The sequence below is a fragment of the Pieris rapae genome, chromosome 2 (genome assembly GCF_905147795.1).
Source record: "Pieris rapae chromosome 2, ilPieRapa1.1, whole genome shotgun sequence".
NCBI classification, from domain to species: Eukaryota; Metazoa; Arthropoda; class Insecta; order Lepidoptera; family Pieridae; genus Pieris; species Pieris rapae.
Genome location: NC_059510.1, coordinates 9,011,194 through 9,024,293, shown reverse-complemented (window position 1 = coordinate 9,024,293; position 13,100 = coordinate 9,011,194). Strand labels below are relative to the sequence as shown.

At 31.4% G+C, this 13,100-nt stretch overlaps 3 protein-coding genes across 3 annotated transcripts; 2 read left to right on the top strand and 1 right to left on the bottom strand.

The window, feature by feature from the left end:
* Nucleotides 1–1,933: 1,933 nt before the first annotated feature.
* Nucleotides 1,934–3,306, top strand: LOC110991856 (ADP-ribosylation factor-like protein 16). Its single transcript, XM_022257397.2, has 3 exons — nt 1,934–2,497; nt 2,857–2,955; nt 3,112–3,306. The coding sequence occupies exons 1-3, from the start codon at nt 2,246–2,248 to the stop codon at nt 3,304–3,306; spliced, it is 546 nt and encodes a 181-aa protein (XP_022113089.2). The 5' UTR covers nt 1,934–2,245.
* A 733-nt stretch (nt 3,307–4,039) lies between these two features.
* On the top strand, nt 4,040–7,912 carry LOC110991830 (gastrula zinc finger protein XlCGF57.1). Its single transcript, XM_022257354.2, has 6 exons — nt 4,040–4,305; nt 4,409–4,883; nt 5,044–5,212; nt 5,463–5,557; nt 6,068–6,243; nt 6,435–7,912. Exons 1-6 carry the CDS (start codon nt 4,201–4,203, stop codon nt 6,594–6,596), a joined length of 1,182 nt encoding a protein of 393 aa, XP_022113046.2. The 5' UTR covers nt 4,040–4,200; the 3' UTR covers nt 6,597–7,912.
* Nucleotides 7,913–8,002: 90 nt separating this feature from the next.
* Nucleotides 8,003–13,100, bottom strand: LOC110991881 (dual specificity protein phosphatase MPK-4). Its single transcript, XM_022257435.2, has 8 exons — nt 12,711–13,100; nt 12,398–12,529; nt 12,179–12,278; nt 11,474–11,709; nt 10,977–11,125; nt 10,333–10,503; nt 9,518–9,707; nt 8,003–8,960 (listed from the first exon to the last, which is right to left on the bottom strand). The coding sequence occupies exons 1-8, from the start codon at nt 12,817–12,819 to the stop codon at nt 8,857–8,859; spliced, it is 1,191 nt and encodes a 396-aa protein (XP_022113127.2). The 5' UTR covers nt 12,820–13,100; the 3' UTR covers nt 8,003–8,856.

Below are 13,100 nucleotides of genomic sequence, written 5' to 3'. Positions count from 1 at the left end.
TTTCAGCCCACCTAATAGATGTCGAGACAACTATTGGGCTAATAATACAATATACAGCTTATTATCCATATATACATTATCGCACGATTAAATTTAATTACATTTATGTATCATATAACGCTAAATGAAACAATAGGGAGGTCAGGGATTTTCATTGTTTTATTTTTAAATTGTTTTTCATTTATAAGCCAAGGCCAAGTGAACCCTCGATTATTTGTGAACAATAATAATAGGGAATAGAAATGTTTTTAGACATTAAACATACGTTTATTCGACAAAAAACCCTCGCAAGTCGTCCATGAAGGTCAGAATGATAACTAAATTAGGTAGGCCTTGTGTATCTTAACTTTATTGACTACACGCCACTCTAACAAGAGTTGGATAATTTTTTATAAGAAAGGAGTTTCGTTCAAAGTTTAGTCTAAATTCATAAAAGTTGCTTTCCAGTTTCGAGATATTGGCACATTAAATTTTATGAAAAGGAGGTTGCATTTGGACATGACAGCTGACAGGGCGGTAAATCAAAGTGCGCAAAGATGGCGGCGATGAGTAGTTGTTGCGTAAATATGCAAACGTAAGTTCGCCCGGTGTATTATTTATTGATTGTTGAAAAACAATGGCGGGCGCTTGTAGCTGCTAGTGAGTCAGTGTGTCAAGGGCACGCTGGCCTAGTTACACAGCTCCGCGCGCCGAAATTCGCGGGCTTGCTAACCTCATTGAGTAGGGAGGGGCTAGCTAGCTCTTGACGGTTTTTCGATAACTAATTTTAATAATTTAGTATTTGACATATTGTATCTGATTTAACAATCATAATTACGTATAATAAGAAAATGTGTAACGAAATTGATGAATAAATAAAAAAAATCAAATCTATTTCAAAGTAAATATAACTTATCGTATTTGATAATTATTTTTTACTTATAGTCAGAAAAAATATGTTAAGCGTGACCTTGTTGGTAAATTCCTAGCGTTTATCATTAAACATATATTTGAAATAAAATATTTTTATCTAGGTAAATTTTATTACTTAAATTAACCTTTCTGAGTTCTAATCATAAGTCATCGATAGTTTGTATGTAGCCCGAGCAACATCACTAGCGTATCTTAAAGAGCATTAGGCTATGTTACGTAAAGCAAGTTTAAGGCTGTATCATACACTTGCCGGACAGAGTATGCCAACTCATATGCTACGCAAGGTTTTTATCATTGCAACCTTTTTATTGGCTGGCTAGAGCTGCCCACGGCATCATTTGCGCCTTTCATGTAAGCGCTCTTAGTTGCTAAGCAACGTTAACATCGAATGTTTTTTAACTCAACTCAAAATATAGCCTCGAAAATCGAGATTCAAATTTAATTCATGAATACAGGCAATTCACATAAGTTACAAAACTTGTGCTCTTGAAGACTGTATGCAGTTCTAGTAATAAATTTCAGTACTAAGGCACCATTTTAAAGAGATATTTTAAACCAACAATTTGCTATTTGTTGACGAGTTCTCAAATGTTATTTTGACTCAAAAGATAGCGCATTCTGTTATCTCGACACAAAGGCACAAAGAAAACCCTGAGTTTTCACGTCTGAAGGTCAGTTTGTTTCTGTACAATAATTACTCATTTTTAATTAATAAATGGGTTGTCTGACTCCATAAACATGAGATTGTTGTCTTAAAAGCCACGATATGCTATAATTAGCTAAACCTATGCCCGCCAGCTTTCTATTTTTCAACATTTCCTTCGAAAATAATTAGAAACATTTTAAGATTATATTGAATTTAAAATGGGAAGTACTCCATTTTTTGTTTCTCTTTATTATTTTTCAATTTGACGTTTAAATATATTATTTTGAAGAATCTAAAACTTGAAAATTATAATCATAATGTGAAAGTTTTTCTATATCATCAATTATGACAAGGCAGCAGCAAGGCCTTTTACATGAATATGTTACAAATCATTTTAGTCAGTTATACAAGTTGTTTCAACCAACAATACAAGTGACATAGCCGTGGGGCAATCCACTCCCGCGATATTGGTATTTTAGTGGCAGTGTTTCATTGAGATTCGTGTACAAGTTTGAGGCCTTGTCTCAATGTCATCTAGTACCACGAATTATGTATCACGTACAGATATTAATATTTATTATTCATCACACAACATTTGTTAAGTTCAGCGCCATCTGTCGTGGAATAGTTGACCAACTCGTTGATTTTGTTACTATAGCTTCTGAATTATTGAATTAACAGAGCAATATGGACGATTTTGAAGATAAGATTCCCGTCCTCTGTGTGGGTCCTAAAGGATCTGGAAAAACAACTTTATTAAAGAAATTACAGGACGCCGAAGGAATAGATTACACCTACAGTCCAGTACCAACGATAGGAACAAATATTTACGATCTGCATTACTTCAATAGACATGGAAAAAAACAGGTGGTAACTATAAGAGAGGTAGGCGGTGAAATGTCACAGCTTTGGAGTAATTATCTTGAAGGAATCGTAAAGGTGGGCAACCTTTCTTAGAGGTCATTTGTACATCACACAAATATTTAAATATACCTTTCACTAAAGTATACAATACAATCTCGTCTGCATTTCTAGTGATGTTAATTTTTACATAATTGAAATAAATATTTAAGACAAAAAGTATATATATTAATAGGTTTTCATAGGTTACTGTTGTATTTCGGCAAGTATATCCAGTAGCAGAGCGTAACGCACTTGTAAGACTCTTGGTTCATAGATTGACATTGGCGGTGGTTCACTTAAATATAAATATAAGCAATCCGCCTTCTCGTGCACGATCAAAAAATATCTAATAAATAAAAACCAACAAAAATATAATTAACTCTATCATCTCACAGGTAATATTTGTAGTGGATACATCGAACTTATGCCAAATCTCTGCAGCAGCCGTGATGTTGTACACTCTTCTCGCTGAACCAAAATTACAGCGAGCGAAGGTTTGCTTATGGAACTATATTGTAACTCAAAACCATAAAGTAACCAAAACATCTTTTATAATTATTTATTAATGTTTCCTTATGGCTTACTGCCTTCATTATTTTCAAGCTACACGTATATAGTTTCTCGTAATGTTGTATTTAAATCTTTTTCAGTTTATTTTAGTTTTAAGCAAGATGGATGCAGCCTACAGGCAGATGCGCAACGAAGCGCTTTTGATGCTTCAATTTACCAGACTTAGTAAAGAACTGCGGAATGCCCCCATTCTTCTAGAAGCTTCACCCTTGACGGGGATTGGCTTGGACGATCTTCGATACCAGCTAACAGACACAAAAACTATTTCTAAATAAAAACAAAATTCTATTTAACGTTTCAATGACATTGACCCACTTATTTCATGCAAATTCTCATAATGAGAGATGGATAGGCGCGGTAATTATTGCAAATTGTGAAATAGGTATTTGGTAATTTGCACATTAACTCATATTTGGAAATTAAATGCATGCAAAGTAAAGTAATTTTGGGATATTATTGTAAGAAATATGTCAAGTATATCCTGTAAGCAATAATAAAATACATATTAACTTATAGGAAACGTATAATATGTCAATGTAAATTGATTAATAAAATGTTAAGTAAAAGAAATATTAATAAAATGTTTTAATAGGTGCTACATTTTCGATGGCTGGAAACAAACAATTCATTAAATTCAGCACAAAGAATTTCATTGGAAAATTCAGAAGGTTGACTGATTCGAATATAAATATAAATTAAGCTACGCTAGTTTTATGTCACCAAGACGCTTAAATTTTTTTGAATAGAAATAAGCTTTGTTTGATTTGCTTGGTTTTATCTCAATACCCCAATTATTTCTTTATTTTTATCTTTACTAGTGTAGCCTTTGCGTAGTTGATATGGGCATAGACACAATAAATAAATAAATAGATTAGGAATATGTTTTTCCTAATAGCGCCCTCTAGTACCTAGTTATGGAACGACGCCGTAACTCTAATTATTCTTGAATTATGTTTTTTTATACATGGTAAATCATTTATCATATACATATTACCGATTTTAGATTTGGCATTAAAGAACTTTGTTTATGTTTTACAATTTATATGCTTTCAAATATTTTTTAAATATGATTATTTAGAATATAGTTAAGATTCTATAAGTCTAGAAATACAATGTATAGTATTGAGATCGATTAACAATATAAAATAATAAGGAATTCTGTTAGTACCATGGATGTAACTAATATGTGCAGAGGATGTATGCAAAAAGTGTCATGTGATGAGGAAAAATCTACTAGAATCGTGGAAATGTTTTGTTATTGTACTAATATTTCGGTATGTTTATCTTAAGTTTTTTAATATGAACTTGGGTGCTTTGCTTATAACTATCATGTATAATAATTATAATTTTATGTTATTAAACACAATTTTATTTCAGATATCAGAAGATGAAAATTTACCAAAACGTTTCTGTTATGAATGCAGAAAAGATATAGAATTAGCATTTACATTCATAAAAAAGGCTCAAAATGTAAATGTAACTCTCAAAAATATCACTTCAAGAAATACAAGTGTTATTGTACCAAATAAACATAAAGACATCCCTATGATATTAACTTTACCCAATTACAAGTTATGTGTAGGTGTAACTAATGTAAATCAAAATACAATTATTACAAATTCTAGTCAATTAAATAATGAAAATTATTTTGAAAAATTAAATGAAATAAGAAATGATATAATCATAGAAGATGAAACAATATCAAACAAAACCAAAGAAGTAAATACAGATGAAAATAAACCACATTGCTGTCCCGTTTGCAAAAGGAGTTTTATGTTTAAGTATTGGTTATCAAAACATATGGAGGATGAGTGCTCTGGCCAGGAATTTGTATGTGACATTTGTAATCAAAGTAAGAATATAATTAAGCTATGATATTAGAATAATAAGTAATATTTTCTGTTGTCTGTAGGAATATAATGTAGAATATACATCCTATGTAATTAAAATTAGATTAAAAAATTATATGTAGTGGGGAAAATAGAATTAAAAGTGAAATGTTTACATTACAGAGTTCATAAAAAAATCTAAATTAGCACAGCATCTACAAATTCATACAAAAGACTGCAACTACTCATGCAGTATGTGTGGCAGACACTACAAAAGACGGAGATATTTAACATCGCATCTAAAGACACATTCTCTTGATAGACCTTATGCTTGCGAAAAATGTCCTAAAAAGTATGTATGTAAAATGATATATGTAATATACAAATAGAAGATGTATAACTAAATTGATTATTATTCTCAATTCTAAAATGTTGAATGAATCACAAACTTTTCTTTATGTTTCAGAATTTAAATTAATTTCTTTAATTTATATCCCTCCATACCATTTTAAATTGTACAAACAATTTTAACCTAATATATATAAAGTTAAAAACCACAAAAAATAATTTATAAAATGACAATTTAATAAAATGTTTTTCAGGTTTAAATTGAAAAAAATACTAATAAGCCATATAAAAACACATGATGTTGTAAAACAATATCTTTGCTCTATCTGTGGTTGGAGCAGCAATCTTTGTAAGTCACCAATTATAATATTTTGTTTATTTCTATACAATTATAAATGATATATTATGTATTTTATGTTTTTTTTTATTGTTTTTTGAGTGTGTTTTTTCTTTATTGTAGTACAATTAGTACGTAATTATGTACAAATTATGTGAGAACACTATATTTCCAGAACATTCATATAAAATAACATAAAACTAGTCTATGTATATAACAAAGACTAGTCTTTGGTATTTAGAAAACAAATAGGCGGTTCAATCACTCACTTTCACTCTAAAAAAGTGACATACTTTAACAATAGTAAAATAGAGTAGATTTTGAAAAAGGAACTGCGCGTGACGGTAGTTTATTAGTAAAGCGCTGTTGACTCTATCAAGCGACACACTCCTTTCATTTTATTTATACAAGGAGATTTCGCTTTCTAGCAACATATTCAATAAAATTATTGAAAGTTGGTAAGCACAGACTGTATTTTCCCTCCCAATGAAACAAACACAGAAATGTCTGTCATTTTTTCAGCGGGCAACTTACAGACTCATCTAAATACACACACGGGGGCGAAGCCCTACGCCTGTCGAACTTGCGGCTTTCGCACGGCAGCGCCTAACTCGCTCCGGAGCCACGAACTACGTCATATCCAGCGGCGTCCATACGCGTGTACTTGTGGGAAGGCTTTCTATGACTCTAGTGCACTTGTATGTTTTATTATTTAGCATATCTTTGTCATCTTGCTTCAACTTAACAGTGATTCCGTATCAATATGTTTTATTTGTGTTTTCGTCATAAATAAAAGTACTTGTATAATGCTTCTATTATATATATATATATTATATCTTTGACATATTTTTTCATTTTTATTTGAAGTAACTGAAGTATTATTTTACAGAAACGACACAGCCGCACGCACACTGGCGAACTGCCATACAAATGTGCGTTGTGTTCGCGCGCCTTTCTCGACAGTTGGAAGCGAAAAACTCACCTTATACGGGCCCACGGATTGGCATTGGAGGATATACCACGAATGCGGAAAGATGGGGCGACGTATTAATAGTAATTTACTGTTGCTTTATTTATATATAAAATCTTACCTATCTTATAAAAAAAATTCGCAACTGTATTATAAATAGTTGTTCAGTACACTTGCGGAATCTTCATTGGAACTTTTTCCGACAGTCAACCCTCACCTTTTTTCCAAATGCCGAATTTCGGAACTCTTTGCAATGACCGGCTAAAATAGCCAAGGCTTAGTGTAAGAAAAATCAATAATTAATAAGATAAATAATAATAGTAAGATATAGGGGGATAAGATGAATATTTAGACTTTTCGTCTTATGCTTGGGGTTTGATACAAGAAAAAATTTCATCACAGTCATATATTTCAATTATTATAATTTCTAACAATAAATCGTACATTGTCAAATAGATTAACAAATACATACAGATGGAAAGTAAGGTTATTTATTATACACAGTGAATCACAGAATACCATGACAAAATATTTGCTTCTAAAAGTCAAATTTGTTTCAGAATTTTTACCATTTTGCAAAAAAAAATCTATGGTTTGACTATTTCTCCGCGACTTCGTTTTTTTTTTTCAAACAATTTGTCCTACGCGAACATTTCCGAGATAGTCGCCTATATTACAAAAAATTCAATTAAAATATATATATATTTTTACATATTGCGTTTACGCTATCATGAAAAGGGTCAACAGTGATTTCCCAAATTATCAATGATTATAGGTATTTTATACACTTATGAACATATTTTTTGTTCCTTATTTATAACTGCCACAAATCAAGAACATAGAACAGACAAACTGACCATAACTCTCCTGCTTTTAAACCAAGTGTTCATTTTAACTATATCTACCTAATATAACATTATACAAATGTAAACAATGTATGTAACGAGTGTATTGATAACACTACATATATTTTGTCAAAAGTTTCTGTGCTATAGAGAATATACATGCATCCAACAATAATCTATAATTATTTCAGTTTTAAACCGGAAAATATCATAATATAATCTATGGTCTATATAATGTCCTCAAATTATATACCATCAGTACTAAAAACGATTGTTGACGAAATGATAGCCGCAAAAAAACAGGAATAGAACCTGCATTTAATAGTTATGTAGAACCTACGAAGTTATTCCGCCTAAGGATATATACAACTCTGGACCTTACGGTAGCCTTCGGGCTAGTCAATGGCTAGACTGGTCAAGGATGCCCCCTTTGGGTCGGAGGGGAAGAGCACAACTTTTCTTAATAACACCATCTTCAAACCTAAAACTCTTCTCATCAAGAAGATTGCTCATTGCTATGGGCTACGCTGTTCCGAAAGAGTCCATGAATTCTCAATACTCTTCCTTTTTTGGCGAATCCTGTAGATTCTTCATTCCGCTTAGCCCCTCTATATTTTAAACCTGTACAGTTCAATAAATTCCACATCGTATCCCCATATCCATATATCTTTAGAAGTTTTGCACTTGTGAAAGAAATCGCTTGAAAGCCAGCCGTTGCTCTAATCTAATTATATTGATTAATGCAACGAAGTCACAAATTCATATCAATATAATTATGTATAAAATTGAGCATCGCTCGGCCACAACACATTAAATAATATGCTTCATTGGTTGGTAAAAATAAACAGACGAACATACATACATAATTTAAATAACATTATTGAACCAGATAGGAAATTATGTTCGACACGGAGAGATACAATTTGGCAACAGATACCGGCAAACTTCTTGACCATTATATTTAATAAATATTAAAAAAGGGAGTCGTGCACATCGTACACACACACAAGCAAAAAAGTGTCTAATTATTTTATTTCTGTAGAATACTTTTTACGTAAATTGTTAGTTATCAGATATTATTGTGAGTTGTTTAATATAATAAATAATAAATTTATGATTAAAAAAAACCAGCCAAGTGCGATTTAATTCACTGCACGCGTGTAATTATACATAAATATATTCATATAAATAATAATTCAGTGCACTTAGGAGGCAAAGCAACGTGGACGAAACGCGGGACACAGACGTCAACTGATTTACCAATAACGCGATCGACACGTCACTCTCCCGTCGACCCCCCACCCCTCGCGATGCCAAGGACATTTGTTCAAGATGTTTGCCGGTACCTGCACCTAAATAAAAATTATAATAGAAGGGTCATTGGTCGAATGTTATACTATTCATCTATTTTGTTCAACGACACGCAAAATCCTTGCGGCACGCTTGCGGTGCCTATATAACCAGTCTTTTCTGTTCACTAGATTTCAAGTTGCAATTTAAAGTGTAACCTGAACATTTTGCACGATATTAGACCATTCCACCTTTGATGGGACTAGGTAAAACGCTGGCGCCACCTTTTGCCCACATGGACACTTGCATCCTGAAAAAAATTAATAATATTACACAAAATTTCATAAAAATCCCCATTCTAATATCTGCCTATCCCGTTTCTATTTTTTTTACCTACCCTTACCTGCACAAACAGAGAATTGACACTGAACGAAAAGGACAACTTCAATAAGAACTAATGTGGAAAAGAGTTTTACATATGTGTAGAGCATTACGTGTGTGTGAGTTTATAGATTATTTCTAGTATGTGTGAGTTTGTAGATTTTTGGAATAAAGTTCCTTATCGCGCGTTGCGAAAGGGCTCTAGACGAAAAAAATTAAGGCGAAAAGTAGTAACGAAGAACCTAGCGACATCTCCATGATGGAGCGGAACTTTTCGCAAACAAATGTACATAAGTACCAATAGATGTCTCTGTCTTCAGATTTGTTGTCAAAATGAAATACAATAAACTAATACAAAATAATAATTTAAGGCACTGTAATGACTAAAACTGAGCCTACTGATAAAGTTTATATTACATTATATTTGTTAATAATAATAAAAATATTACAACTACAACTTTATTATTGATGCACCCGTTTACATACCCATAAGCCAACTGAAGCTGCCGATCTTGTTATTGCACTTGGGGCAGTGCAACTTCCCAGATGGTGCCCGCGTGACATCTGGCATCCAGGCCATGGGCTCCACAAACCACATCAAACGACACGCCTCTACCGCGTCCGCGCGTGTTATACATGCATCTACCATATTCTCCTCATTATAACCATCCAGCACCTGGTTCAATTATAAATATATATAAATAACAATGGAAAAATTCGACTGTTTTGTTTTTATTTGAAATCTCTGGAAAGTTTTATGGAGGGAAAGAGTGCTTTACAAAAATCATACTAAGGTGAATCGAAGTTTGCGGAGGCAGCTAGTAAATAATTAATGTAAGAAAAAAGTAATTATATACTAGAATGTATTGCCAGCTAAGTCTATGGATATATATTATTAAATTTAAACTTCAAAGCCATTGCATTCTCTAAATATATCAACTTCATATTTTCAGACTACTAAAATGTTTCAAATACATAATACAATCACCTATAAATTTATTTTTTACTTTTCCGCATATACGAGTTACTATAAATTTTCTATATTCGTTACAATTAATAGTAATAATCATACAATAATCAGTTCCGGTTTGAAACTAATTTGTCAGGAGAAACATGGATTTTAATTTTAACACTAAAAGACCACTGGAGCATAACAAAAATTACAAATAGATTAAAAAATAAAGTGATATCTTCACAACAATCAAATAACAAAACTCTATTAAACAGAAAAATTTTGTTGTAAATTGTCAAAATAAGGTCTTATCAAACTAATTTGTTACAATATCTTGATCAAAATTTACCTGGCTTGGTCCATCGTCATGCACTGTGACCCCACAGTCTTTATCCTCAATGATCTGGCAAGCGAGGCTCTTAAGTTTGTCAATCAGCAGTTGCCCATTCTCGGCACACGTGAGTCCTGTTAGAGTACTGGGAGGAGGCCGCATTCCCTTTTTGGCTAATTCTATTTTTACCTAGAAACTTCCGAATTAGTATATAATTGATTAACAGGAGTCAAAATATGCGAAGTTCCTTCAGTCTCTGGAGTTAATATTTACATTTAAAAATACATTTTTTGAATTTGGAATAATACAATTAAAAGATTTGTAGATTTAAAATACATTTTTGAATTTAGAATAATAATTTTTAATTTTCTAATAAAATTGTATCTAACGTAAATTCTGAATTTATTTAAAACAAATAAAAGTATTTAAACGACTTGGTCGTAAGACGAAATTTTTTGTGCTTTTTAGCACTTGTTAACACTGTAAGTTCTTAAAAATTTAACTTAAAAATTATTTCATATTGTGTACTTCAAATTATTATTTTAATTGTTTGTTATTTATATTCCAATACAGATAAACTTGAAAGTATATCAGATATTTGGACATCATAATATTTATTATATATATTATATTTAATTTTTAGTGGTATTTTCCATTAATACCTGTTTGGGTATATGTGGTATAATATTGCTTTGTCCGGCCACTATTCGACGACATTTTTTACACCTGTACACGATGGGATCCGGCCGCTCTCGAACAAGACCTGGATCCGGCTTTACCAAATCCGCAAATAGCTGCGGCAGGATTTTTACTAGAAATGAAATAAGCTTTTCAATTAAAAATAAATATAAGGTTAAGTACACCTAGAATAAGCACATTAATGTGTCTATTTCATAGGTAAATAATTTTTTGGACCACAGTAGTCCTCACAGTGTCACACCACAAACTGATTGTGATTCGCCAAGACTCGAACCAAGGACCTTCAGCATATATTTAAAAAATAGTGTATAAAGTTGTAAAGGCACTAATTTATTTATTTAATTTTTATAACTAATTGAACATGTAAAAATTATTACACTACAGAGTATAATTTTTTTTTAAACATATCCATCATATAAAAAAAAATATTATTATTATAAGATAATACTAATATTTATACCTTGTTTTAATTTCTGTCCTGCCATTTTTAATCTGAACTGCTTAAACCTCGGATCATCCCTGTTTAACTGATATCCCATATGTCCAAATAACTTCAGTTGAGCTACAAATCCCACATTTGGTCCAATAAACCTCCGCTTGCTTTTTACAAGGACAAAAGCATCTTCATAGCAAAGAGAATATTTCTCCATAATGTACCCAATAACAATGGCTGCTGATCTTGATACACCAAAGTAGCTGGGAATTGAAGAAAAATATTATGCATATTACAAATAAAAATATATTTTTGTAAAAAAGTAAATACTAAAGCAACATCATAATTTAAAAAATATACAGTCTGTATGTTTAGCCTATTAATTTGGACAAAATACACAGTTTATAACAAAAACAGGGAAAGCTTCTAAAGAAAAACTTAACAATAAATTTTTGTGGCCCACTGCATTTTCTTTCAGATTGCAGTCTTCATTCAGATTGTTTCTTTTACAATTATGCATGAATTAAATATGAAATATTAAAAACCTGTTTATTTAATTGATATTAACTTGCTTGTCGCTATTTGAAAATACAAATCAAAATTACATTAACTACAATAAACTAAATATATTTTATTAAGTATATTTAGTTCATACTAAGTATGTATATTATAAAAACATGTACAGTTATAGAATGTTCATAAAACACTATAAAATTAATGTAGAATACAAACCAATGGACAAGCACAGTTCCTCCATTTGCAATAGCCTCTTTGATAAACTCATTGCAGCTTGGTAGCTGAGTAATCAAATCTTCTTTTGGTATATCGGCCACTGAAAACATTAAACCATTTAAAAATACTACCAATCTCCCAAACTAATAATATTTTTCAACATAAATTTCAGTATTTTAAATATTATGTTTGGTTTTAAAACTATATTTATGAACTTACATTGTACAAACTTGAATGTAAGGGTGTGACGATCAAGTACTGTTCGAGGAAGTGGAACTAGATCCAGTGTAAGAATGTGTGTTATCTTCAACTTCTCAAGTGTCTTGTGGTCTCTGGCACACGCTAGGTTACCTAGAATTTTGCAGTTCAACAATTAAAGTTATTACCTTACTACTATAATATAAAACAACACATCTCAGATTAATAATTATGCCTTTTATAAAATAAACATAACGAGACAGTTTCGTGTAGCGGTAATAACTAAGGATGGTCAGATTCATGATGAGTTATATGAATGATTATTTAAACATACCCAAAAAAAGCCCATCATCGATTAAATCAACGCTTATGTCTAAGTCATCAGCATCATTCTTAAGTGACTCACTCGCGTGGATTTCCACTTCTGCTACTTGTTTAGCCATTTATAATTAATATACAAGAAAATTAATATCTTGTTATTTTTAACACTACGAAGCAATAATCAGGTAAATGTTTTACATAAAAGTTGGAAAAATGTGGTTATGACTTATGAAAGAGAAAATAATATTGTCGGTTTATGAATAAAACTCTCGGTTTAACACTGATTCTGGAAGTACAAATAATTAATATAATTTCTCGTTTGCTGAGTTTCGAATTTGCGAATTGAAAATTGCAATATTTATTATTTAGGATTTCGCGCAAACGCAAGAGCGCGCGCCGAGTT

Coding starts and splice junctions, on each gene's coding strand:
- LOC110991856 (XM_022257397.2), top strand. CDS start 2,246: ATGGACGATTTTGAAGATAAGATTCCCGTCCTCTGTGTGGGTCCTAAA. Junction 2,498..2,856: donor ATCTTGAAGGAATCGTAAAG/GTGGGCAACCTT, acceptor ATCATCTCACAG/GTAATATTTGTAGTGGATAC. Junction 2,956..3,111: donor CAAAATTACAGCGAGCGAAG/GTTTGCTTATGG, acceptor AATCTTTTTCAG/TTTATTTTAGTTTTAAGCAA.
- LOC110991830 (XM_022257354.2), top strand. CDS start 4,201: ATGGATGTAACTAATATGTGCAGAGGATGTATGCAAAAAGTGTCATGT. Junction 4,884..5,043: donor ATGTGACATTTGTAATCAAA/GTAAGAATATAA, acceptor TTTACATTACAG/AGTTCATAAAAAAATCTAAA. Junction 5,213..5,462: donor TGCGAAAAATGTCCTAAAAA/GTATGTATGTAA, acceptor AATGTTTTTCAG/GTTTAAATTGAAAAAAATAC.
- LOC110991881 (XM_022257435.2), bottom strand. CDS start 12,819: ATGGCTAAACAAGTAGCAGAAGTGGAAATCCACGCGAGTGAGTCACTT. Junction 12,279..12,397: donor TACATTCAAGTTTGTACAAT/GTAAGTTCATAA, acceptor TAATGTTTTCAG/TGGCCGATATACCAAAAGAA. Junction 8,961..9,517: donor CAGCTTCAGTTGGCTTATGG/GTATGTAAACGG, acceptor AATTTTTTTCAG/GATGCAAGTGTCCATGTGGG.